The 26594-nt window shown below is 40.7% G+C and overlaps 1 protein-coding gene across 10 annotated transcripts in view; it reads right to left on the bottom strand.

The window, feature by feature from the left end:
• STN1 (STN1 subunit of CST complex) overlaps positions 1 to 25619 on the bottom strand; it is a 42730-nt gene extending 17111 nt beyond the window's left edge. Inside the window, exons 1-7 of one of the 10 annotated variants that reach the window (XM_010589007.3) lie at positions 25472 to 25619; positions 24832 to 25042; positions 20943 to 21038; positions 17654 to 17722; positions 4669 to 4845; positions 3779 to 3902; positions 1398 to 1569 (exon numbers count right to left, since the gene is read on the bottom strand). In XM_010589007.3, the coding sequence (XP_010587309.1) occupies positions 1398 to 1569; positions 3779 to 3902; positions 4669 to 4845; positions 17654 to 17722; positions 20943 to 21038; positions 24832 to 24967 (774 nt within the window). In that variant the 5' untranslated portion in view covers positions 24968 to 25042; positions 25472 to 25619. The other 9 variants (XM_023546758.2, XM_064269350.1, XM_023546755.2 and 6 more) reach the window with 9 other exon arrangements.
• Between the last annotated feature and the right edge of the window lie 975 nt (positions 25620 to 26594).

The raw sequence follows: 26594 nt of genomic DNA, 5'->3' as shown, positions 1-26594 counted from the left end.
TTGTGTTCAAAGGAATAGGATACTACTCATGGTTCTACATGCACAGACTTTCTACAGAAGGATATTCAAGAGATTAGTATTGTAATGGTGCTTGCCTCTCGGGGAAGGGGATGGGAGGGAGGGTGTGAAGAAACCTTACTTTGAACTATACAGTTTCTACGACCATTTGAATTTTTAAAAAATTGTGGTAAAAATATACACTGCCAATTCAACATGTTTTGCATGTACAATGCAGGCACTTTGATTACATTTTCACATTGTGTGCAACCATCACCAGTGTCCATTGCCAAATTTTCCATCACCATTAACAGATACTTAGTGCTTCCTAAAATCATTTGAATTTTCTTAAAAAGCATTCATTCCTTCAATCAAGGACTCTACTTTGAGACTCTATGCCAGCCCTGTTCTGGGTGATGGGTACAGAGCAAGGAGCGAGACAGACAAGACCTCTGCTCTAACAGAGCTTAATTTCTCGGGGAGGAACAGGCAGGCCAACAAATAATATCAGTGACATCGCGAGACAGGAAAATAGGATGACACCCTGTGAAGGCTCGAGTGGCTATTAGAGCAGATGGCAGAGAGAGCAAGGAGGTGACATTTAAGCTGAGATTATTCCTGGTGGAATAAAATAAAGGAACGAATGAATACGAGTTGTGTTACAACAAAAAACCTTATGAGTGGCTTTGAACAGGAAAGTCTAAAATCAAAGTCTCAAGCAGTTCTTAATCCCAAGCAGATTAATAAAACAGGAAACAAGTTAACCTGTAACACTAAAAAAACCCTTTGCCGTCGAGTCGATTCCGACTCATAACGACCCTACAGGACAGAGACTAGTGATGAAAAACAGGGACAGCTAAAAAAACTACTTGAAATGTTTACTTTTAAATTGTTTAGTTATTTTTACTTACTGAATACAACTAGGTCTTTATTTCAACTCCTAAAACAGGACAGATTAACTTATTTTGAAGAAGAGGAAACAAGTCATTTAAAAACTTTGGTTCAAGAAGATCTTGCTGATCCACAAATAATTTTAGAATGATCATTACAGCTTCCTCTCTACTCCCCATTCAATTGGCTCCTGCTGAGATTAAATACCCATCTCAGTGAGTACTAGGAACTAAGTACTAAGAACCTTAGCTATTTTTTTTTTCCCACCTGAAGATTAAGCTAATGAGGTTAATTTAAGTAATTTAAGCAAAGGGCAGGTGCATTCTTGTTTCACATTCTTGGTGGTCAGTGACCTTTCCAGAATAGAAACGACATGTGCCAGAACCACCAGCTCTGATCCCTGGGTCCACCCCTGTGAGTCACCATCCCACAGTCACATCCACTCACACCCATTAGCTGCAGACGGGGAGCAGGAGACTCGAGTTCTCACATGGGCATGCCGCACTTACTAGGTCAGAGCAGGCGCTGTGAATTACAGGCTGATTGGCAAGGGCCATCAAAGACTCCACCATTTCTAACTCCTGCTGGTAAAAGGTCTGCACTCTGTTCTCCACAAGGAATTCTTTGGCTTTTTCACTCAGCAAACATGTGAGGCTGGCGAGGTCCAGGGTGCCTGGATTGCTGTTGGGGAAAAGTTTTGAAAATACCTGCAGAAAACCATCACCCTTATTCCTTGTGGGAAATTTAGCTAGAATATGCAACACTATAGAGTTCCTATGAGTTGAAATTGACTTGATGGCAATGGGTTTGGTTTTTTTTTCATTTTATAGTCATGCTTGTTTTTGAAAAAAAGGTAATTCATACAGTGAACATTTTGTGGCTGTTTAAAAGGATGAATCAGACCTAAGTGAGCTAACAAAGAGATTCATGATAAATTAAGGAAAAAAGTTAAGTTGCAGAAGAGTATGCAGGGTATAGTCTCATTTTTGCAAAAAGTAAATGACAACCCACAAAACGTATGGGTGAATGTCCTTCTAATTCAGAACTGAAGCCACTCCCGAAGTTCCCCTTTCAGCCAAAGATTAGGCAGGCCTACAGAACAAACAATAACACATGTGAGGAACGTGCTTCTTTGTTCAATCAAACATATGAGACCCAATGGGCAATGCCTGCCTAAAAGTGAAAATGAGAAGGCAGAAAGGGACAGGAAAACTGGAGGAATGGAACCAGGGAACCCAGGGCAGAAAGGGAAAGGGGGAGAGTGCTGACACAATGCGGGATAGCAACCAATGCCATGAAACAATTTGTGTATACATTTTTAATGAGAAACTAACTTGCTCTGTAGCCTTTCACTTAAAGCACAATTTGAAAAATATGCATAGGGGAGAATAGTTACGTTTGCACGTGCAAGGGAGAAAAAAGTTCTCACAGGATACACATTAAGCTATGAACAGTGGTAACCTCTGGGAAACGGTACCAAAGGCCAAAAAAAAAAAGGAAAGTAGCAACTTTTAATTTTATACAAGTCCACAGTTTGTCCTTTTTAATATAATTTTAGAATATGTAATATATTCACATGTTAAAAAAACTATGAGGTACACAATGGAAAGTCTCCTTTCTACCCCCTCCCTGACCTCATCCTTCCAATACCCGTCCCCTAAGTAGCCCGTTATTGGTTCTCTGTATCTCCTCCCAGAGTTCCTTTACGCATATACTAGAAAATATGATATATTCTTATTTCTCCTGGGGTATTTTCACACTAAGACAGTGTATTATACATACTGTTCTGTACCTTGCCTTTCACACTTAACAACATGTTTAAACTTTTATAACAAACATTCACTTACAATTAAACAGGCACTAGTCCCTGGATGATGCAAAGAGTTAACATGTTTGGCTCCTAACCAAAAGATTAAAGGTCAGAGTTCACTCAGAGGCACCTCAGAAGAAAAGCCTGGCACTCTACTTCCAAAAAATCAGTCATTGAAAACCCTAAGGAGCACAGCTTTACTCTGACACACATGGGGTCGCCATGAGCTAGAATCGACTGGATGGCAACTGGTGTGTATGGTATATGCTTACAATGGAAAAACATTAGCTCAGCTATACACTCTTTTAAATACACCAGATCATTAAATCCACACAATGGGCTATAAAGTTCCCCACAGGGATGTGAGCAACCGGCCTTGGGTTCTGGAAGCTACTCCAAGCAGCCCTGCTCGTCCACCTTCACTTCTGGTGCTCAGCTCCACCTAGTATGCAGTGCGCAAGTGATTTACAAAAAGTCACACACTCCTGTGTCATTCACTTGCCACATTTGTCAGGAATAAAGAACACGTAACAAGAATATGAAGATATTGCCTTGGCAGCAGTTTTCAATGTTTTCATAATGATATCCCATCAGTTTTTCTCAAACTCAGCACTACTGAAATTTTGGACTAGATAATTCTTCGTTGTAGGGGGGCTGTCCTGTGAATTGTAGACATTTAGCAACATTACTGGTCTCTACCCACTAGATCTCAGTAGCATCCCCCAAGCTATGAAAAAAAAAAAGTCTCTAGACATTACCAATGTCCCCTAATGGGTTGAGAACCTCTGGTATCATTTTTGGTAGTTTATTATTACGTGGCTTGGCGTAGTTTTCCTTGGGTTTCCTGGGGTTTTGTTGAGCTCCTTGGATCTCAAATTTGGAAACATTTCAGCCATTATTTCTTCAAATATTTTTTCTGTGCTCCCGCTCCTTCAGGCCCTCCAATTGTACTATTACCACTTCACTTTACAGACGAAAACAGTGAGTAAGTAGACATTTCAGGATTCACACTCAGGTCTACCCCAGTGTCTGGCTTTGCTGCTGTGGTCCTGTTTTCAGCAGGGATATGCCATAACTTACTTCAGCGCCTTCTCTTTCTCTAGGGCTGGGCTGTGGAAAGGCTGGTCATAAACCTTCCTGTAGATAACGGGCAGCTCAAGCATCCTTGAAATCTGGAAGCTCCACACTGGATCGTCCACTTTATCTAGCAAACCACAGGGAGAAATATGCCACAGAAATTACATTAAAATCAGTTCTTTCCCGTGCCCAAACTGCTGCTAGGATGACAGGAAATGGGGCACTCAGTGGATCTCCTCCACATGGGAACCAAGAATCATTACAGTCTAGCTGCACTAAGTGGTTCCCGGTCATCCTGTTAGATGGAACGAGATTCCCTAGGCATCAAGGCTTTGGCAGGGACTGGCTTGGGACTAGGGAAAACACATTAATGCATTATTTACTCATCTGTTACCCTGTTGAACAGGGGCCTTCTTTGAGATTTCAAACTAAAAACAGACAGAGCAGTGCAAAGGGTATCACTCAGATGATGTGGGACTCTCACGGTTCTGATTAGCTGTTCCTTTCAAAGTTACTGAACTCAGTGGTGTTCAAGAAATCGCCACCATTTTGAAGAATATGAATGCTTTCCCCTAATGGATACACTTAGAACCTTGAACTCTAGGGTTCCAAATTCACTTGGCACCTTTAGAAATTCTACTAGGTTGTCCAAAATAAAATTAGACAACTATATATCTAAGTCATTCATTTTCTTTCATAATTAAAACTCTTCAAAATAAAATTACAAAATGCTGCATTTCTAAAGAAAGCATGTTATGCAATATAATTTCTGCCATGAAATAGTTACATTTTCTTATTTGAAGTTTTTGGAAATTTAACTTTTAGCTAAATAACAGCTTATTGGGCGTACATCCAGGGTAACAACCAACTTGGTAAAAGTATCTTGCGCTTACAATACGCAGTGGCATGAATTTCTCTCTCTTCTCTGTATGTGCGGACATAGCCTCTGATTCGGATAAGGTCCCCAATTTCTATCTTTGTTCTCTGCTGAATGGTTTCTTGCAATTTCTTAAGCTGTGAGGTTAAGCTCAGGTCTCTTGCTGGGTTTGAGGCAGCTGTAGCTGTTTGGGCTGGAAGGAAACAGAGAAATTACAACACAATGCCCATGCAATATCCGTGAGGTAGTTTCAGAGTAAGACCAACGCAATACTGGATGAAAGAGTACAGAGAAATTTACAGTTTAGTATATATTATCAGAATGTTTTCCAGAAGCAAATAATCAAACCATTCCTTTTACATGATAGCACCAGCAACACGTGCACACTGATGGCTCCTACATTGGCTTCAGTCATTTAGGTTTTTAATAGTTTAACAGATATATAATGTTATGGATTGAAATTGTTTCCCCCTCAAAATATGTTTTACAATCCTGATCTCTATACCTGTGAATGTAATGTGATCACCTTATATCTAATGTAATGTAATGCTACATAATGTAATGCAATCACTTTCCACAATGCAATCTAATGTAATCAACCAATCAGCTGAGGCCATACCAGTGTAGGGTGGATCCTATACCTAATCACTTTGAATTATATGAAGAGCAGCAAAGACATAAAGATATGCATTCACACAGAGGAAGACAGATGCCATGTGAGGATTGCCAAGGAATCAAGGAAGGAATCCACATGGCAGAAGCCCTGATTTGGACTTTTAGCTTCCAAAACTGAGAAAATACATTTCTGTTCTTTAAAGCCACCCACTTGTGGTATTTCTGTTACAGCAGTCCTAGGTAACTAAGACACATAGAATAATTCCATAAGATTTTATTTTGCACTTAAATTGTAAGAGCGGCTATATATTTTTGTACAAGATAATTTACTCTCTATTTCTTCATGTATAAGCTCTTCATCTCTTTTCAACACTTTACGCTAGTTTCTTAAAAGTTTTAGGGAAGCTATATCAGGTATATTTATTACCTATGTTATCCCCATTTCATTGCCTTTTTTTTTCCTTATGTTTATTTGATTTCATTTCGCTGCATAGAAGTTTGAAAAAATCTTTTAGTCCATCTGTCTTATAACTGATGATAGCTTTTAGTACTTTAACACTAGGGATTTATGGGAGCTTAACATATTTAACCCCATATCAACTCTGCCTTCTTTAGGTTATTTTACCTAAGCTGCAACATAGGGATCAAAGTTTTTCTTTTTTTATTATTGTTATCTACACAAACTTTTTTTTTTACACAAACCAGCAACATTTGTTAGATGTTGATTTATTTTCCACTGCTATACTTTTTCTGGTTTATCATACACTACCACCTACCACCACCGTCAGTTGCTGTCAAGTCTAACTCATGATGACCCCATGTGTGTCAGAGCAGAACCGTGTTCCATACAGTTTTTAACGATTGATTTCTGAAAGCAGATCACCAAGTCTTGCTTTCAAGGTGCCTCTGGGTGAACTCAAACCACCAACTTGTCGATTAGCAGCTGAGCACATTAACTGTTTGCACCACCCAGGGACTGACTGTTACAGTATTTCTAGTTTGTCATATACTAGGGTTTCTATAATAGAGAGAATACCTCTTTTGGTCTATTGATAAAATTTTCTGTTTTTTAACCTAATATAGTTTCAATAACCATGACTTTGTACTGTACAGAGTCTGCATTAATTTCAATACATTTACCCTGGTGGCATGGTTGTTAAGAGCTTGACTGCTAACCAAAAGGCTGGCAGTCTGAATCCACCAGATGCTCTTTGGAAACCCTACGGGGCAGTTCTACTCTGTCCTATAGCCTTGCTATGAGTCAGAATCAACTTGACAGCAACAGGTTTGTTTTTTTCTTTTTTACTCTATTAACCGAAACAGCAACTTACGGAACCTGTAGAACTTTGTGTATCCAGTAACCGATACCTAAGAATCTGGATATAACCATCACTAATGCTACTCAGCTTACTGGGTTCCTTTAGAAAGGACTAAAGTATTTGTTTTGTTTTTTTTTTTTGATACACTATTTAGAATGCTTTTAGGCATACAGAAAAATTATGCACAAAGTACAGAATTCCCATGTACTTTCTCTGCCCACTGCACAGTTTCCCTTATTACCACCTTCTATTAGTGTGGAAGATTGTATACAACTGATAAACCAATATGTTGCTGTTGTTAAGACATTGTCAAGTCGGTTCCAAGTCACAGCGACTCTATGTACGACAGGACAATACATTGCTCGGTCCTGCGCCATCCTCACGATCATTGTTCAGCTTGAGCCCATGCTTGCAGCCACTGTGTCAATCTATCTTGATAAGGGTCTTCCTCTTTTTTGCTGACCCTCTGCTTTACCAAGTATGATGTCCTTCTCCAGGAACTGATCCCTCTTGATAACATGCCCAAAGACTATGAACCAATAGATAGATCCATTATTATTAACTGAAGTCCAGAGTTTACATTAGGGTTCACTTTTGGAGTTGTACAGTTCTATGGGTTTTGACAAATGCATAATGTCATGTATCCACTACTACATTATCATGCGGTATAGTGTTACTTTCCTTAAGGTGCCTTGTACTTCTGCACCGATTTTCCCCTCTCCTTCCTCAAGCCTTGACCAACCACTGATCTTTTTACTGTCTCTATAGTTTTGCCTTTTCCAGAATGTCATGAAGTTGGAATCATACAGAAAGACACAGGAAGCATCAAAAGAAGATGGAAAGAATACACAGAGTCACTATACCAAAAGAATTGGTCGACGTTCCATCATTTCAGGAGGTAGCATACGATCAGGAACTGATGATACTGAAGGAAGAAATCAAGCTGCACTGAAGGCACTGGTGAAAAATAAGGCTCCAGGGATTGACAGAATATCAACTTAGATGTTTCAACAAACAGATACAGTGCTAAAAGTGCTCACTTGCCTATGCCAAGAAATCTGGAAGACAGCTACCTGGCCAACTGAGTGGAAGAGATCCATATTTATGCCTACCCGCCCCGCTGCCCAGTCCCAAGAAAACTGATCCAACTGAATGTGGAAGTTATTGAAAGATCATTAATAACACATGCAAGTAAAATTTTGCTGAAGACCATTCAAAAGTGGCTGTAGCAGTATATTGACAGGGAACTGCCAGAAATTCAAGCCCAATTCAGAAGATGATGTGGAACCAGGGATAACATTGCTGATGTTAGATGGATCCTGGCTAAAAGCAGAAGATACCAGAAATATGTTTACCTGTGTTTTATTGACTATGCAAAGACATTCGACTGTGTGTGGATCATAACAAATTATGGATCACACTGCAAAGAATGGGAATTCTAGAACACTTAATTGTGCTCATGAGGAACCTGTACATAGATCAAGAGGCAGCTGCTTGAAAAGAACAAGGGGATACTGAGTAGTTTAAAATCAGAAAAGGTATGCATCAGGGCTGTATCCTTTCACCATACCTATTCAATGTGTATGCTGAGCAAATAATCTGAGAAGCTGGACTATATGAAGAAGAACAGCGCATCAAGACTGGAAGAAGACTTATTAGCAACCTGCATTATGCTGATGACACAAACTTACTTGCTGAAAGTGAAGAGGACTTGAAGCACTTATTGATGAAGATCAAAGACTGCAGCCTTCAGTACAGATTACATCTCAACATAAAGAAAACAAAAATCCTCACCACTGGACCAATAAGCAACATCATGACAAACAGAAAAGGTTGAAATTATCAAGGATTTCATTTTACTTGGACCCACAGTCAATACCCATGGAAGCAGCAGTCAAGAAACCAAAAGATGCATTGCATTGGGCAAATCTGCTGCGCAAAAAAAAATTTTTTTTTGCTGCAAAAGACCTCTCTTAAAGTGTTGAAAAGCAAAGATGTCGCCTTGGAAAGTAGGGTGCCCCCCCCCCGCCCCCCGCAACCCAAGCCATGGTGTTTTCAATTGCCTCATATGCATGTGAAAGCTAGACAGTGAATAAGGAAGACTTAAGAAGAATTGAGGCATTTGAATTGTGGTGTTGGCTAACAATATTGAATATACCATGGACTGCCAAAAGAATGAACAAATCTGTCTCAGAAGAAGTACAACCAGAATGCTCCTCAGAAGCCAGGACACGTTGTCAGGAAGAGCACGTTCTCACTCCAGTCCCTGGAGAAGGACATCATGCTTGGTGAAGTAGAGAGTCACTGAAAAAAAGGAAGACCCTCAACAAGATGGATCGATACAGTGGGTGCAACAATGGGCTTGAGCATAACAATGATTGTGAGGACACGCAGTGTTTTGTTCTGTTGTACATAGGGTCATTATGAGTTGCAACAGACTCGATGACACCTCACAGCAACAACATACATTTAAGGTCCTCCATGTCTTTTTCTAGCATGATAACTCATTTATTGTTATTGCTGCATAATATTTCATTTTATAGCTATACCACAGTTTGTTTATCCATTCACCTATTGAAGGATAGCTTGGTTGCTTCTAATTTGGGGCAATTATGAATAAAGATGCTATAAGCATTTGGGGCAGGTTTTTGTGTGGACATAATTCTTCAACCCATTTGGGTAAGTACCTAGGGGCACAACTGCTGGATCACATGGTAAATCTATGTTTAGTGTTTTCAAAAACTGCCACTGTCTTCCAAAGTGCCTGTATCATTTTGCATTTCAATCAGCAATGAATGAGAGTTCTGTTGGTCCATGTTCTCACTAGCATTTGGTGTTTCAGTGTTTTGGATATTAGCCATTCTAACATATGAACAGTGATGTCTCATTATTGTTATAATTTGCATTTCCCTGATGACCACACGATATTGAGTATCTTTTATGTTTATTTGCCATCTGTATATCTTCTTTGGTGAGATGTCTATTCAGATTATTTTGCCTGTTTTTTAACTGTACTGTTTTCTTATTGTTGAGTTTTAAGAGTTCTTTATGTACCTTAGATACAAGTCCTTTATCAGATATGTTTCACAATTATTTCTCCCCATCCGTTGCTTGTCTTTCACTGCCTTAAGAAATACTACATTTTCAAAGTCTATTCCTTGTGCGGTAGATATATTTAGAGCAACAATAACAAAAAAAAAAGAAAAGCAGCTATTCAGTCTGCTTACGTACAACCAAATACCTCATGGGATTTGGTTTCTTAGTTTGGAAGTTTAGGGTCATGATTTCACGGGACATCTCAGTTAATTGGCCTAATATCGTGGTTAACGATTCTGTTCTATCTCCTAGTTCATTGCACAGTGCGTGGGGTCTTAAAAGCTTGCAAGTGGCCATTCAAGGTGCAACGATTGGTCTCTACTTGTCTGGAGCAACACAGGAAGGAGTGTCAGAAACAGTAGGAAGAAACAGAATGTGTGGTTAACTGCATCCATGAACAACTGCCTCCTTTGCCATGAGACCAGAAGGACTAGATGGTGCCCTGCTACTATTACGGAACGTTTTGATCAAAGATTGTATAGAAGACTCCTGAAAAAAGGGAGAAAATGTAGAACAGAATTTCAAATTCTCATGAAATCCAGACTTTCTGAAGCCATGGAGGCTGGATGAACCCCCAAAACTATTGCCCTGAGATAATCTTTAAACCTTAAACAAAAAATATCCCTTGAAGTCATCTTAAAACAATAGCTTAGCTTAACTAGTAAAGAATGTCTGCCTTGAGCATTGTTCCCTTTTAAAATCTATCCATATGAGATCAAATTAACAACAGCAACTTGAAAGATGAGAAACTCAGGGGGCAGTGAGTTTATGTTAATGAGGGACGAACAATTCAGAAAAGGAAGTGAGAATGGTTGTACAACTTGAAGAATGTAATCAATGTCACCGAACTGTTCATGTAGAAATTGTTGAATTGGCGTATGTTCTGCTGTGTACATTCTCAACAACAAATAACTTAAAAAAAAAAAGTCTATTCCATTTGTGTGCCTATCTCCAAGTCCTCTTCTACTTCTAGGCTGAATTTGAAAGACATTTATAAATATCAATTTCATTCCCATTATTCAGAAATTAAAGAAATTATAGGTGGTATTAAATGCTTCATATAGCCCCACTGACATTATCAGACTGATGGCTGGTCTGAGAAAAACAGGCTCAGCTTTCATTTCAAGGGTAAGCCAAGCTGCTGAAAGAAGGGTTCAAGCTGTGTAATTTAATGAATATAATGACATGGCTGGAGCCTGACATGATTTCATTTTAAGCAGCCTATTCTACCCTGACAGATTCTAAAATTCTAATATTAAGGACCAAGCTTTTTTAACTCTGCTCTTAAAATTGAGTCATATGGTACATTCAACATGACATTTATGAGTTAATGTTATATTCTTATACTTTAACTGACTGAAACATGATTTTGACTTAGACAAAATTTTATTTTAAAAATGAGTCTTCATTGGCCACTTTTCAATGGGAAACTTTTAAATTGAGGGCAATTAAGTTAAAAGGAGAGAATGGGCTAGTTGGGACAATTTAAAACCTAACTTCATATGTAACATAAGGTGAATCATTTTCAGGCTTTCTCCTTGTACTTTTACTCTGTATTTTAATTCTCAAAGTAACTTCCAATTAAGGTTACCCACTGAGATTTTTCTTTATTCAACTTAATGATATTTTCAAAATCTCATTCTCACTATTAAAAGTTCTCTTGTTCTGCCCTGACAGAGAGCACAACAGAAAACCCTTGAGGGAGCAGGAGAACAGTGGGATGCAGACCCCAAATTCTCATAAAAAGACCAGACTTAATGGTCTGATTGAGACTGGAAGGCCCCAGTGGTCATGGCCCCCAGACCTTCTGTTGGCCCAGGACAGGAACCATTCCCGAAGACAACTCATCAGACATGGAAGGGACCGGACAATGGGTTGGAGACAGATGCTGATGAGGAGTGAGCTACTTGTATCAGGTGGACACTTGAGACTGTGTTGGCATCTCCTGTCTGGAGGGGAGATGGGAGGGTAGAGAGGGTTAGAAACTGGCAAATCGGTCACGAAAGGAAAGACTGGAAGGAGGGAGTGGGCTGACTCATTAGGGGGAGAGTAAATGGGAGTATGTAGTAAGGTGCATATAAGTTCATATGTGAGAGACTGACTTGATTTGTAAACTTTCACTTAAAGCACAATAAAAATTATTAAAAAAAAAGGCTTGTTTATCTAAAAAATTATCTAAAAATATATAAACTTAATAATATTCATGACAAGGTTTCTTTAAAGAAGTTAACTTTGAAAATTAAACAATGTCTAAAACAGGCATCAATAAACTACAGCCCATGGGCCAAGATGGCCCATAGACTATTTTTGTAAATAAAAAAAAAATTTTAATCATATTTTACTGTGTTTTTGGTAAAAGTTTACATAGCAAATTAGGTTCCCATCTGACAATTTCTACACAAATTGTTCAGTAACATTTTTCACAATGTGTCAACATTTTCTTTAATTACATTCTGGTTGTTTTGTTTCCAGTACTCTAGTTTCCCTGCTTCCTCACCTTCTCATCTTTGCTGTAGAGTAATTGTTGAAGTTTGTTCTCATATACAGATGGCTTTTTAATGGACAACCATACTCATAGATAATATCCTTTGTGTTCTAATCTATTATTTCACTAAAAGGTAACCTCAGGGGACAGTTTCGGTTCAATGTTTGAAGAGTATCTCAGGCCCTAACACACAGCATTAACAGGACACAAACCATGACTAACAACACACAAACACCAGAAGATAAGCTAGATAACTGGGATCTTCTAAAAATTAAACACTTAACGCTCATCAAAAGACAACCAAAGGAATAAAAAGAGAACCTACAGACTGGGAAAAAATTTTTGGCTATGACAAATCCGACAAAGGTCTAATCTCTAAAATCTCCAGGAAAATCCAACACCTCTACAACAAAAAGACAAATAATCCAATTAAAAAATGGGCAGAGGATATGAACAGACACTTCACTAAAGAAGACATTCAAGCAGCTAACAGACACATGAGGAAATGCTCACAATCACTAGCCATTAACCCATTGCTGTTGAGTCAATTCCAACTCATAGCAACCTCATAGGACAGAGTAGAACTGCCCCGTAGCATTTCCAAGGAGCGCCTGGTGGATTCGAACTGCTGACCTTTTGGTTAGCAGCCGAACTCTTAACCACTATGCCACCAGGGTTTCCTCACTAGCCATCAAAGAAATACAAATCAAAACTACAAGGAGATACCATCTCACCCCGACATGACTGGCATGAATCAAAGAAACAGAAAATAACCAAATGCTGGAGAGGCTGCAGGGAGATTAGAGCTCTTATGCACTGCTGGTGGTAGGTAATGCAAAATGGTAGAACCATTTTGGAAAACAATAAGGTGCTTCCTTAAAAAGCTAGAAATAGAAATACCATATGATCCAGCAATCCCAATCCTAGGAATATATCCTAGAGAAGTAAGAGCTGTCACACGAATAGACATGTGCACACTCAAGTTCATTATAGCAGTGTTCACAACAGCAAAAAAATGGAAACAACCTAGGTGGCCATCAACAGATGAATGGATAAACAAACTATGGTACATACACACGATAGAATATTATGCAACAATAAAGAACAATGATGAATCTGCAAAGCATCTCACAACATGGATGAATCTGGAGGGCATCATGCAGAGTAAAATAAGTCAATCACAAAAGGACAAATACTATATGAGACCACTACTATAAAAACTCATGAAAAGGTTTACACACAAAAAGAAACAATCTTTAATGGTTTCAAGGGAGGGGAGCGCTGGGGAGGGAAAAACACTAAATTGACAATAGTTAAGTGGTAACTTTGGTGAAGGGTAAGACAGTATACAATACTGGGGAAGCCAGCACAACTTGTACAAGGCAAGGTCATGGAAGCTCCATAGACACTCCCAAACTCCCTGAGGGATCAAATCACTAGTCTGAGGGCTGTGGGGACCATGGTCTTGGGGAACATCTAGCTCAATTGGCATAACACAGTTTGTAAAGAAAATGTTCTACATTCTACTTTGATGAGCAGCATGTGGGGTCTTAAAAGCTTATGAGCAGCCATCTAAGATATTTCACTGGTCTCAATCCATCTGAAGCAAGGGAGAATGAAGAAAACCAAAGACACAAGGGAAAGATTAGTCCAAAGGACTTATGGACCACAAGTACTATAGCCTCCACCAGACTGAGTCCAACACAACTAGATGGAGCCTGACTACCACTGCTGACTGCTCTGACAAGGATCACAATAGAGGGTCCCCGACAAGGCTGGAGAAGAATGTAGAACAAAATTCTAACTCACAGAAAAAAAAAAAAAAAAAAGACCAGACTTATTGGTCTGACAAAGACTGGAGAAACCTGGAGAGTATGGCCCCTGGACACCCTTTTAGTTCAGTAATGAAGTCACTCCTGAGGTTCACCCCTCAGCCAAAGATTAGTCAGGCCTATAAAATGAGACTAAATGGGCACAGGAGCCCAGGGGCAAGGCCAAGAAGGCAAGAGGGGACAAGAAAGCTGGTAAAGCAGGAAAGAAGGGGAGGGTGTTGACACGTCATGGGGTTGGCAACAAATATCACAAAGCAATATGTGTATTAATTGTTTAATGAGAAGCTGGTTTGCTCTGTAAACCTTCATCTAAAGTACAATTAAAAAAAGAAATAAAGAAAAAAAGTACCTTGGGGTGATAGTCTCAGGAAGTCCTCTAGTCTCAACTGGTCAAGTAGGTCTGGACTTACTAAGAATCTGGGGTCTGTTCCACATTTTTCTCCCATTGTATCAGGGTCCATCTATTGTGGCCCTAATCAGAATGGTTGGGAGTGGTAGCCAGGCACCACCTAGTTCTTCTGGGCTCAGGTAAATAAAGTTTTATTGGGACACAGTCATGCCCATTTGTTTACGTACTGTCTATGGCTGCTTTTGTGCTACAATGGCAGACTGGATATTTGAGACAAAAACTATGTGGCCCAAAAAGCTGAAAATATTTGCTATCTGGCCTTTTATACAAAAGTTTACTGATCTCTCCCCACTCTGAAATAAGTACGTAAAATCAAACTACACCTTCTGATTAAAGACTGTAACAATACAACAACCATAAATTTGCAAATGATTTTAGTACCCTAGGCATATATGAAAAGTCATATCTCTGATTATCTAATAGGTTTATGTCTTACCTATGAGATATCTGCATAAAAACCTGGTGTCCTCTTAGTTTTTTTTTTTTTTTTTTAATTCCAAAGCTTCCTAGGCAAATTAGTGCCATTGATTTAAATGTTCCCAAATTAAAAAATGGGAATATCAAAGTTATGTGAAACCTATGGCCAAATTCTAAATTTAAATACATGAAAGTATTAAGCAAATGAGCACTACATCAGTCAGTATAGTCAAAACAGGTAGGTGAGATTCTGACAATTTCCTTTTGCAATGGAAAAAGGGAAAGAAGAAACTACTCCAAGTGTATAGGCATTTTCGCCACATATAACACAAGGAGATAGATACTCGATGCTAGATAATAAATAAGCTACATTTATTGAACGATCCCAATGTATTATTGTTGTTAGGTGCCGTTGAGTCAGTTCCAACTCACACCATCCCCATGCACAACAGAACAAAATATCGCCCGGTCCTGTGCCACCCTCACAATCATTACCATGTTTGAGCCCATTGTTGCAGCCACTGTGTCAATCTATCTCGTTGAGGGTCTTCCTCTTTTGTGCTGACCCTCCACTTTACCAAGCATGATGTCCTTCTCCAGGGACTGGTCCCTCTTGATAACATATCCAAAGTATATGAAATGAAGTCTCGCCATCCTCGCTTCTAAGGAGCACTGTGGCTGTACTTCTTCCAAGACAGATTTGTTCGTCCTTCTGGCAGTCCATTCATTCATTCTTCTTCACCAACGCAATAAATCAAAGGCGTCGATTCTTCCACTGTCTTCTTTAATTCATTGTCCAGCTTTTGCATGCACATGAGGCGATTGAAAATATCATGGCTTGGGCCTGGGGCACCTTAGTTCTCAAAATGACATCTTTGCTTTTTAACACTTTAAAGAGGTCTCTTGGAGCGGATTTGTCAGATGTAATACATTATTTGATTTCTTGATTGTTGCTTCCATGGGCAATGGTTGTGGTGGCTTGTGTGTTGCTGTGATGCTAGAAGCTATGCCATCGGTATTTCAAGTATCAGCAAGGTCACCTATGGCAGACAGGTTTCCGCAGAGCTTCCAGACTAAGACAGACTAGGATGAAGGACCTGAAGATTTACTTCTAAAAAACTGGCCAGTGAAAACTTTATGAATAGCAGCAGAACATTGTCTGATACAGTGCTGGAAGATGAGCCCGTCAGGTTGGAAGGCACTCAAAATACAACTGGGTAAGAGCTCCCTCCTCAAAGTACAATCAACTTTAATGACACGGACGAAGTAAAGCTTTTGGGACCTTCATTTACTGATGTGGCATGACTCAAAATGAGAAGAAACAACTGTAAATATCCACCATGTATGACACCATACTATACATGTTTTAGAATAGAGAAAAAAAGGTCTCAGTTTCTGTAGCTTCTCTAGAGCCAACATTGCATATTTTCTTTAATGCTACAACCTTAAGCAACTTGAAAAGGAAACTTGTTGGGTTCCATTGAGTCAATTTTGATGCATAGCAACCCCATGTGACAGAATAGAGCTGCCCCATAGGGTTTTCTTGGCTGCAATCTTTACAGAAGCAGATCACCAGGTCTTTCTCCCAAGCTGCTGGGTGGGTTCAAACTGCTAACCTTTTGGTTAGCAGCCAAGCACTTTACGGTTTGCGCCACCGGGGCTCCTTGAAAAGGAACCTAAGAACTATTAATATATATTCAAGTAATACCAAATGCTGTTTCAGTTATAGGCAATGTCTTCATATACAATTTTAAAGTTCCTTTTTGGTTTATATTATTTAATGATGAATTTCCCAAGGAAAACAATTTTACCCTCTCATCAAGCTTAGAATTCCTGGTGTATCTGTTTGAACATATTAGAGACTGCAGAAAATCTGGATCGTGCTAGCATAGAAGTTACTGGCAACCATGCGGGAGAAGTCTTCAAAATCTTCTTTGGCATGTTTAGAGGAAGGAGGTTCTGACCTGACTGACAATTAGCCTAAAACATCTTGACTTCGGTAATAACTGTTGTTGTTAGATGCCGTTGAGTCAGTTCTGACTCATGGTGACTCTATGTACTACAGAACAAAAGACTGCCCACTCCTGCACCACGCTCACATTGTTATGCTTGAGCCCATTGTTGCAGCCACTGTATCAATCCATCTCACTGAGGGTCTTCCTCTTTTTCACTGACCCTCTACTTTATCAAGCTTGATGTCCTTCTCCAGGGATTGATCCCTCCTGATAACATGTCCAAAGTATCTAAGACATAGTCTTGCCACCCTTGATTCTAAGGAGCATCCTGGTTGTACTTCTTCCAAGACAGATTTGTACATTCTTTTAACTGTCCATTGTATATTCAATATTCTTTGCCAACACCACAATTCAAAGGCATCAGTTCTTCTTCGGTCTTTGTTATTCATTATCCAGCTTTAGCATGCATATAATGCGATTGAAAATACCATGGCTTGGGTCAGGCACACCTTAGTCTTCAAGGTGACATCTCTGCTTCTCAACACTTTAAGAGATCTTTTGCAGCAGATCTGTCCAATGCAATAACTGGGATGGTAAAAATGAATGACTGAAACCTCACAGTATCCTATTTATGTTCCCAAAGACTTAGAAGGAAATGAGCACCAAAGAGATGGGAGAAAAACTGGCCCCCCTATTATGGAGTCAGTTTTCAGAAGAGCCAAAGCTCTGGGTCCGATGCTTCAAGTAGATCAATGTAATTCATTAGTGGATAAATGTGAAAATTGAACCCCTACAGCTCTTCTGATGAGCTACCTTGGGTAATGTTCACTGAGAGCTGAGAAGTAAAGAAGCGTGGCAAACAAAATTAATTACCTGACGAAGACTCAGTATTGCTCAACTTTTTCCAGCAGATGCAGTTTATAACGCCTGTGCTGTCATCCACTGCAAGAAAAGCATAAAGGAGAGATTTGGCATTGCTGGTGAACTAGCATGTGGTCACTGCATTTGCCATACTAAAAGCTGACAGTTTTCAATAGCCTGGTGGGCCAAATCCGTATCAAATTCTCCTTCCACCTTCAGGAATAATCTCCCACCCTACAGCAATGCAAATTGATTGTTGGCACAAGCCAATGTTATACACGAGCTCAGCATAATGTATTCAACATCTCACTCACCCTACCTGAAGGGTACAAATCATTCTTGTCTACCCCTCTCTCCTAAAAATTGTGTCCTCAATAGCAAGGACTGCTGACATACAAAGTCAGCCTTTCTCTCTCGCCCTGGAACAAAACAGCATCACATGGTCTTGTGGTCTGTGGTCTGTGGTCAGAGGCACAGGTACTTAGAGTGCAGCCTTCTGTCACCATTTGCTCCCTCGCTAGCTTGCTAACTCACCAAGATACAACATCCCAAGCCTTTGGGCCTGGGCTTTTCTTCGTGAAACATCATCTGCCCAGTCCTTACAACTGCAGGGCTTGTCAGTAAAATAAAGCACGTCACAGGTTTTCATAACAGAAATATTTATATCCTGGCCATAAAAATAATACTGGTTTGGCTTATTTTATCCCTAGTGCAAAAAACAAACAATTCCCATGGCACTTGGTTTTGGGACTGTAGAGAAATTTGGAAATGTTTCCTATGAGATGATGGGTGTTTTCTCTTTGCCTAATTTCTGATAAGCTCAGAGTAGAGATTGCTAAGCACGGGGTCAGTGGGCCTAATGATTTTTTAAAAATCAACTAGGCTTGTAAAAGCACACGTAATTTGGAAGAATCTCAAGGTAAACAGTTTTGATTGCTCAATTAAATCATGGGGGTAATAATATCTGTGTTGAACACAGAAGCCCAGAATTGTCTTTATAGTAAAATAAATCCTAGATGGGTTTTATTTTTGTAATGTAATATTTTTAATATTAAGAAGACAAGAAGAAAATATGGGTGAATACTGTTTAACCTTGTGCTTGTCATTAGTGGGGACAGACCTCTTTAAGTAGGATCTGAATGTCAGAATTCATTAAAGAGAAAAGTCTGATATATACGGCTACCAAAAAACTGAAAGTGTGCAGCAATTTTCCAAATAATAGAGGTAGTGCCTTAATATATAAAGAGTTCCTACATATTAAGAAGAAAAACACTGAAAATATGGCAAAGATCATGCCATTCGTGAAAGATATAAAAATGGTCAATAAGCATATAAAAAGATGATAAATTTACTAGTTATTAGGATATTAAGGCAAATTTAAATAATTTCACTACCAGTTTTTGTGTGCCATTGAGTGGATTCCGACTAATAGCGACCCTACAGGACAGAGTAGAACTGCCCCATATGGCTTCCTAGGCTGTACTCTTTAAGGGAACAGATTGCCAGCTCTTTTCTCCTTTGGAGTGGCTGATGGGTTATAACTGCTGACCTTTCAGTTAGCAGCTAATTGCTTTCACCATTTTGCCACCAGGGCTCCTTACTTCACTACCAGAATGACAAATAATAAAAATATTGATACTCTCAGGTTCTGTTAGTGGGAGTGTGTATTAGAGTCAACTCTGAAGAGCAAGTTTGGAAACATTTCTCAAATTTAGAAATTTGACTTAGTAATTATTTCCAGTAACTTATCCTGAGGAGAAAAACCAAAAAAGTACACAAATATATGGATTTTGTATAAGACTGTTCATTGCAATACTGCTTATGACACTGGAAATTAGAGATAATTGAAACGTTTACAAATACGGAATTGGTTATGAGAACAGCATGAGAAAATAAAAAGTTATAATGCAGTTCTTATGTTCACTGCTGTTAAAGGATATTCATTCCTCATTGTAAAATAAAAATCTTTTATATGATATCATCTAATTTCTATAAAACATTATTAAATAGTGTACGTAGACAGCAATGGCTTTAAGCAGGCATTGCTTAGTATCAGTTTCCTTCAGAGTGTGGAGAAGGCACCTCACATTCAACGCATACAATGGCTGTAAGCCTAATTATAGAAATACTGAGAAGTGAAAGAAATATGCATAACAGTACTGAGGAAATAAGGCACGGCTATACTTATTCAATATTAAGACTTCTAATTTTGGAAGGATGTTTACTCAAATATTAATAGTATTTTTATCTGATTTGTGGGGGTTTATTTGAATGTCCTCTAGTTTTAAATTTTAGTTTATAATGATTAAGCATCATTTTAACAAGTAAAAAATTGGTAGGCATTCTGAGTTAAAAAATGTATGACACCTCTAGGCACACCACTTCTCTGGCTAGTTTAGAATCTTGATTTGCAATGGAGAGAAAAAAAAAAGAGAAAGAGAGCATATGAACATTGTTCTAGAAAATGTGAGGTCATCCTGGTCTTCACTGCAGCCTCCCAGGATTCCAGGTGTGAGCTGGAGTTGCTGCCAGCCATTCTGTGTACTCTGGGCACCACCACCAAACCCTCTGACTTCCACTGGTTTGTATCTCTGCCCACAGAGCCTGTGCAATGTGCCCCGAGATCGGACTGCGGGAATGCCCAGAGATGACCACCCTTGCAGGGCGGCTCAGCATCCTCTCTGGCTGGGCAGCACCACATCCTTTCCAGAGCCGCCTGGGCTGTACGCCTTTTGTTTCCAGCTGCAGGGCGAGTCAGACAGCATGAGCAGGAAGCACCCGCCAGCACAGGCCTGTGGTGAGTCAGGCGGAGCAGGGCTAAGGACAGCCTGGCAGGTGGCCCAAGAGCCAATTTAGGCCTGAGGACCACAGGGAAGGAGGCAGCTCTCCATTTGAACAGACTGCACAGCAGTTAAAGTTAAAAGCACTTCTACTCTCAATTCATTCAATATTCAGATACTTTTTGCTTTCTCAGAGCCCCACAGACGTGTTTTGCTCTGGGACACCCACTCTGAGGGAAATGTTTATTGAGGAATAGTCACACATTTATCACTGAAATCATTTTATAATGGGAAGGGGGCTAAGTGAAGCCCGTTTATATCCCAGGCCTAGTACCTGACATGGTTCTAGGGCCAGGAATGAAGTCCTCATACAGCCTCATTCCTCTGATCTCGAAAGAGTCAAGTGCATGGGCTTTGTGAGAGTCATCAGCTGCTCCCAAAGGCTGGGACTGCTTACAATTCAACTTTCAGCTAAGTGGGTCCTTATGCATAAGCTAAACCTCAGACACAATTGCTCTTACCTCCGTAACTGTAGAAAGCATCTCTTTCTCTCACTCCAACTACAGTTCCTAAGACATCTACCTGTTTTACTGGATGCCCATTGTAAAAAAATATACCTAAAAAACAAAAGGCAAAATCAATTTATTTTATAAGTATAGGTAGTCCCCGACTTACAACTGGGTTCTGTTCTGGTGACTACTGTGAGTTGGTTTTGATGTAAGCCGAATACCTCTCTTTTTTTTCTTTTTTGTAGTTTTCATTTCAAAACAGAGTAGTGTTTGGAACAGTAAATCATAAAATTGAGCATCTGCAAGGGAATATGTGAGAATGATAACATAAGCAAATTACAGACCGTAACACTGTATGTAGTACATATCACTAACAAAAAGATGTACCAAAACAAACAGATGGTCATAAGTGCGTATTAGTTAACTAGTGGTGCTATAACAGAAATATCACAAATGGGTAGCTTTAACGAACAGAAATTTATTTTCTCAACAATGTAGGAGGCTAGAAGTCTGATTTAAGGGCACTGGCCCTAAAGGAAGGCTTTCTCTCTCTGTTAGTTCTGGAGGAAGGTCTTTGTCTCTTCTGAGCTTCTGTTCCTGGGCAATCTTCCTATGCTTGGTATCTGTCTTCCCATCTCTCTTGCTAGCTTGCATTTAATCTCTTTTATATCTGAAAAGAGATTGACTCAAAATACACCCTACATTAATCTTGTCTCATTAACATAATAAAGGCAATCCATTCCCAAATGGGATTATAACCACAGGCATAGAGGTCTGAATTTACAACACGTATTTTGGGGGGACACAATTCAATCCATAGCAGTGCAGTTCATCATAACTTGAGTAAATCCCAAATCGGGACTACCTGTGCATCATCTACTTCATTAAATGTTAATTGTGTATGTGGGGTTTGTGTGTGTGTGTGTATGTGTGTGCGTGTATGTCAAAAATCAGTGGCATGCGTGCTTTCTGCAATTCCAGACTTAAGAATCAGCCCTTGATGAATGGCAAGCCCTGCCAAATTCAGATGCCTTTTCCACAAAGGTCATGAGTAGAAAGCTTCACTTTAAGACAATTTACACTAGTGCACAAAAAAGAAAACCGATTTTTCCCAACTAGATTTAGTTAATGTACTTTCCACTTGTAAAAATTAAATGTAGCTCCTTATAGAATAAGAGGGGCTGAAAACAGTCATCACATTACGTGACCAGACTTTGTACTGTATTTTGAGGGATTGGAAAAAAGGAAGGAGAAAAAAAAACACGAGAAAGACTTCTTTGGCTTTTTCTGCAAGTGCTTTTTCTAAGAAACCAGTCATCGTTCTATGAATTGGCAATTGCATTTTCTTTTTTTTAAGGGAGATGTTAAGTAGGTTACAAAATACTGCTTTGGTGCCAGCAGATTACAACTCAAAAGATTCTTTCTCTTTCTAAAACTCTGTTTTAAAAACCTCGACTACAGATGTCGACACCCATGTCCCAGGAGAGACGGAACTGCGGTGAGTGAACTGCGGAGAGTGAACCCTACCCACAAGACGCACGAAGACCTTTTCCAACTCAGGAACAGGACCCAGACAGGACTCCTGGGAGTGGTGAGCCCCATTCTGACGAGGCCCCAGGGATACCCTGGCTCCTGATGCTTTTCCCTTCTGTGGGCCCCAATATTTTTACCTTAACTCCTAGATTGGTTTAAGCTACTTCTGGTTGGTTCCTGTTACCTGCAACCAGAGTCCTAACCAAACCTGTTGCCATCAAGTCAATTCTGACTCATGGTGGCCCCATTACTAGAACTGAGTTCTACAGGATTTTCTTGGCTGTAATCTCTATGGAAGCATATCGCCAGGCTTTTCTTCCATGGCACCACTGCGTGGGCTCAAACCGTCAACCTTCAGCTAGTGGCTGAGCGTAAGGCATCTGCACCATCCAAGGACATTCAGAAGTCTACAGTATAGTCTAAAGATCACTCTGTGAAAAGATGGTTGGAGTCTGTTTCAACCAGGATGTTTCACTTAAAAAAAACACATCTGAGACATTATCACCAATGACATACCAAAGATTACCAGTACCAGTTTGCCTCCGTCTCTTTGAATACATCATAAGGTCCTTTGCTCACAGGAAGAGTTAAACTCTTCTAACAGGCCCCTATCATGTCCCTGATACTTCCTGGAGCACCTACAAAAGATCTTTAAGCATGGCTGTCATTTCATGTGAATTAATTTCTTCCTGAGGAGATGAGCTATGAAGAATACCAGACTATTCTGGAAAAGAGACAACTGTGTGGGAGGCTGGCTGCCTTCCAAGGAAAAAAACAGACCATTTCTAACAATAATTAGGAAATAAAGGTGTGGCAAAAAATCCATACAAAGGCTTTAGCATAAGGTCATCCAACTATATTTGTATACGGAAATGGAAAGACAAAACCTCACCTCATTAAACTCTGGATTCCTCAGATTGTTGACTACTTCTGACTCATAGTTTGCCATTCAGGCCCTTGACTGGAAAGCGTCAGGCAAAATAGCAAAGTTTATCTAAACTTCTCACATACACAGTATCCTTGTGAAGGTCTACCCGCAGCTATGTGAATTATTTAAATCTATCCTCAAACTATATTTGTTATATTCTTAGGTATGAAGAACCTATATTTAGCAACCAACAGTCTAATAAAAAATGTTTAACCTTACATTTATAATGCTTCGGTCCATCAATTACTACTTCTTGAGGGCCCATTACATGCCAGGCACTGTTCTGAGCATTGGGATAGCCCTAGTGAACAAGACAGTTAACATCCTTCCTCTCAAGCAGTTATGTAATTTGATTCTGACTAACTCAAAACAAAACCTTACAAGAAAAGCAGGCATTGTTAATCCCCATTTTTACAAAGAAGCTTTGCAGAAACCAAAAACCCATTGCTGTCAAGTCTATTCCAACTCCTAATTCTAGTGACCCTGTAAGACAGTAGAACTGCCCCATAGGGTTTCCAAGGAGTGGCTGGTGGATTTAAACTGCTGACCTTTTGGTTAGCAGCCGTAGCTCTTAACCACTGTGCCACCAGGGCTCCAAGCTTTGCAGAAGATGAGTCATAATCCAGGTCAGGTAAATGGCATAGTTTGGATCCCAAGTCAGGCATGCCAAAAAAAAAAACAAACCCAGTGCTGTCGAGTCGATTCCGACTCATAGTGACCCTATAGGACAGAGTGGAACTGCCCCATAGAGTTTCCAAGGAGCACCTGGTGGATTCGAACTGCTGTCTCTTTGGTTAGCAGCCGTAGCACTTAACCACTAAGCCACCAGGGTTTCCAAGTCAGGCATAAGGATGTCCAGTTCAGCAAACTTCCCACCAAGAGCTAACCCAAAGAAAAACTGAACATTTTAAAATATGAAAACCTCAATCTCAGATAAAAACGTTCCTTCAGTCTAGAGGTCACTCCCCTAAGTATCTACTTTCAAAAAAAAAAAAAAAAGAACTAAAAACGATTTGGACTGTTTTTAACTTGCTTAGAAATTTACTCAGTCTAGGATCCTGGCTAAAGAGCCCTGGTGACACAATGTTTAAGAGCTGGGCTGCTAACAGAGAGGCTGGTGGTTTGAACCTACCCTGCAGCTCCCCGGAAGAAAGACGTGGCGATCTACTTCCGGAAGAAAGACGTGGCGATCTACTTCTGTAAAGATTGTTGTTGTATGCCACAAAGTCGATTCCGACACAAAGCACCCTACGGACAGTTCTGTCACAAGGGGTCGGTATGAGTAGGAATGAACTCAACGGGACCCAACAACAGGGTCCAGGCTAGATCATTCTCAAAGGGAAGGCTTTCCTGAAAGCCCTGCAGCCCTGTTTTCTGCAGGTTTGGGGAAGGGGTGGTGGTAATGCAGAGGCAGCACAGGGCACCCATCCAGGTACATACCTGGCACCTGCCGGGACTCCTTCAAGTCCAGGATATCTCTGACGTAGAGTTTTGCAAAGGCTAGAAATACAGGATCCAAACCCCACAAGAGGGAAGGGGTCTCCTCCTCTTCACATCTACTGGATTCGGACTGCATCCGGAGGCTGGACTGTGGCTTCCAGGCGACCCTGAAAGGCTCTGCATCACTCCCGCTGAGGTTCTGGATGGGAGACTGAAACATGAGGATGCAAGGCGTTTAACCTGGGTGCCCAGTTGTTCCGGGTGGGCATAGAGTTCAGGGAGGGGTAAACTGGGGGTCAAGAGCCCTGTGACATTAATGCCCAAGAGAGTGAGGAAAGCGGTTTTCCTCCCGTGAGGACCCACGAATTCCTTGTGGCCCTCCCCTGAAATTCCCTGTCCCAGCAGCGCTTCTCCTTCCCTAAAAGTACTAACTTTCAGACAAATAAACACTTTTATCTTTAGGGAATATGTCCATACAGGCATAACCTGGAACCGCTTTAACGGGTGGGGTCCAGGGAGGAACGGGTGCCCTCACGGCCCTACACGTGTTGGGACGAGAGTGAGTCACAGTCGACCTGCCCCTGCACATTCCGTTTTTCGGGATGAGGCCCAGAAACAGGAAACGAAAGATGGGACGCACACGCAGCCTCTCCGCCGCTACCGCGCCACCGACCGGACGCTCCGAGGAAGCCCGGCTCTTCTCGACGTTCCGAGGCTGCGGGCGCGGACACCCAGCCCCGAGAAGGCGCAGCCAGCCCCGCCCGTCCTTGAAGCAGTGGGTCGCCGTCTCCTTCCGGGATCCGGGTTCCGGCAGCGCCCAACACCGCCCCCGGGGCAAGACCAACCCTCATCTCCACGCCCCGGCGCTTCCTTCCGGAGACCACGCCCACCCGCACTGGCCCCGCCCGTCCCGCAGAGGCCCCGCCCCAGCTTCACCCCATCTTGGCATTTTGGCTGCTCTCGGCCTGCGCAGCGCTGCTGTCTCTCGTTTTATGCGGCGCACAGGCCTCTCCCTCCTCTTGGCTCCTCAGGATTCGCGCTTGAGCTGAGAGTCTTGTCCTGAGCGCAGCAGGGCTCTTGTTTAAACTGAAGTCTCGAATCGCGGGGGTCTGGGAGCCCGGCTGATATTCCCGCTGCTCATAAACCCTTTTTTAAGTCACCTTTCCCTCCAGTCCCCCACTGATGGCGGGACCTGAGCCAGGGCCTCCAAGAGGTTGGGACAGGCTTGAAGTATGTTTTTTTGTTTGTTTGCTTTGGGCTCCTGAGATACTAAGCAAATACATATAAAATAGAGCAACGTCAAAAGCAGGATTTCATTGTGACATACTTTATTTTTATTTGTTTATTTTTTAATTTTATTTTGTTGTTGAGAATATACACAGCAAAGCATACACCAAGTCAACAGTTTCTACACCATGTACAATTCAGTGACACTGATTACATTCGTCCATTTATGCAACCATTCTCACCCTCCTCCCCTCTAGCATAAACTCACTGCTCCCTAGGGTTCCTGTCTAGTCTTTCCAGTTGCTGCTGTCAGTTTGATCTCATATAGACAGTTCTTAAAAGAGCATACTGCTCAAGGCAGACATTTTTAACTAAGCTAAACTATTGTTTGACTTTAAGAAGACTTCCGGGATATTTTTGGTTTAAGGTTTAAAGATTATCTCAGGGCAGTAGTTTCTGGGGTTCATCTAGCCTCCATGGCTTCACAAAGCCTGGAGTTTCTGAAAATTTGAAATTCTGTTCTGCATTTTCCCCCT

Source organism: Loxodonta africana, chromosome 16 (assembly GCF_030014295.1).
Source record: "Loxodonta africana isolate mLoxAfr1 chromosome 16, mLoxAfr1.hap2, whole genome shotgun sequence".
NCBI lineage: Eukaryota > Metazoa > Chordata > Mammalia > Proboscidea > Elephantidae > Loxodonta > Loxodonta africana.
This window is presented reverse-complemented; position numbering and strand designations above follow the sequence as displayed.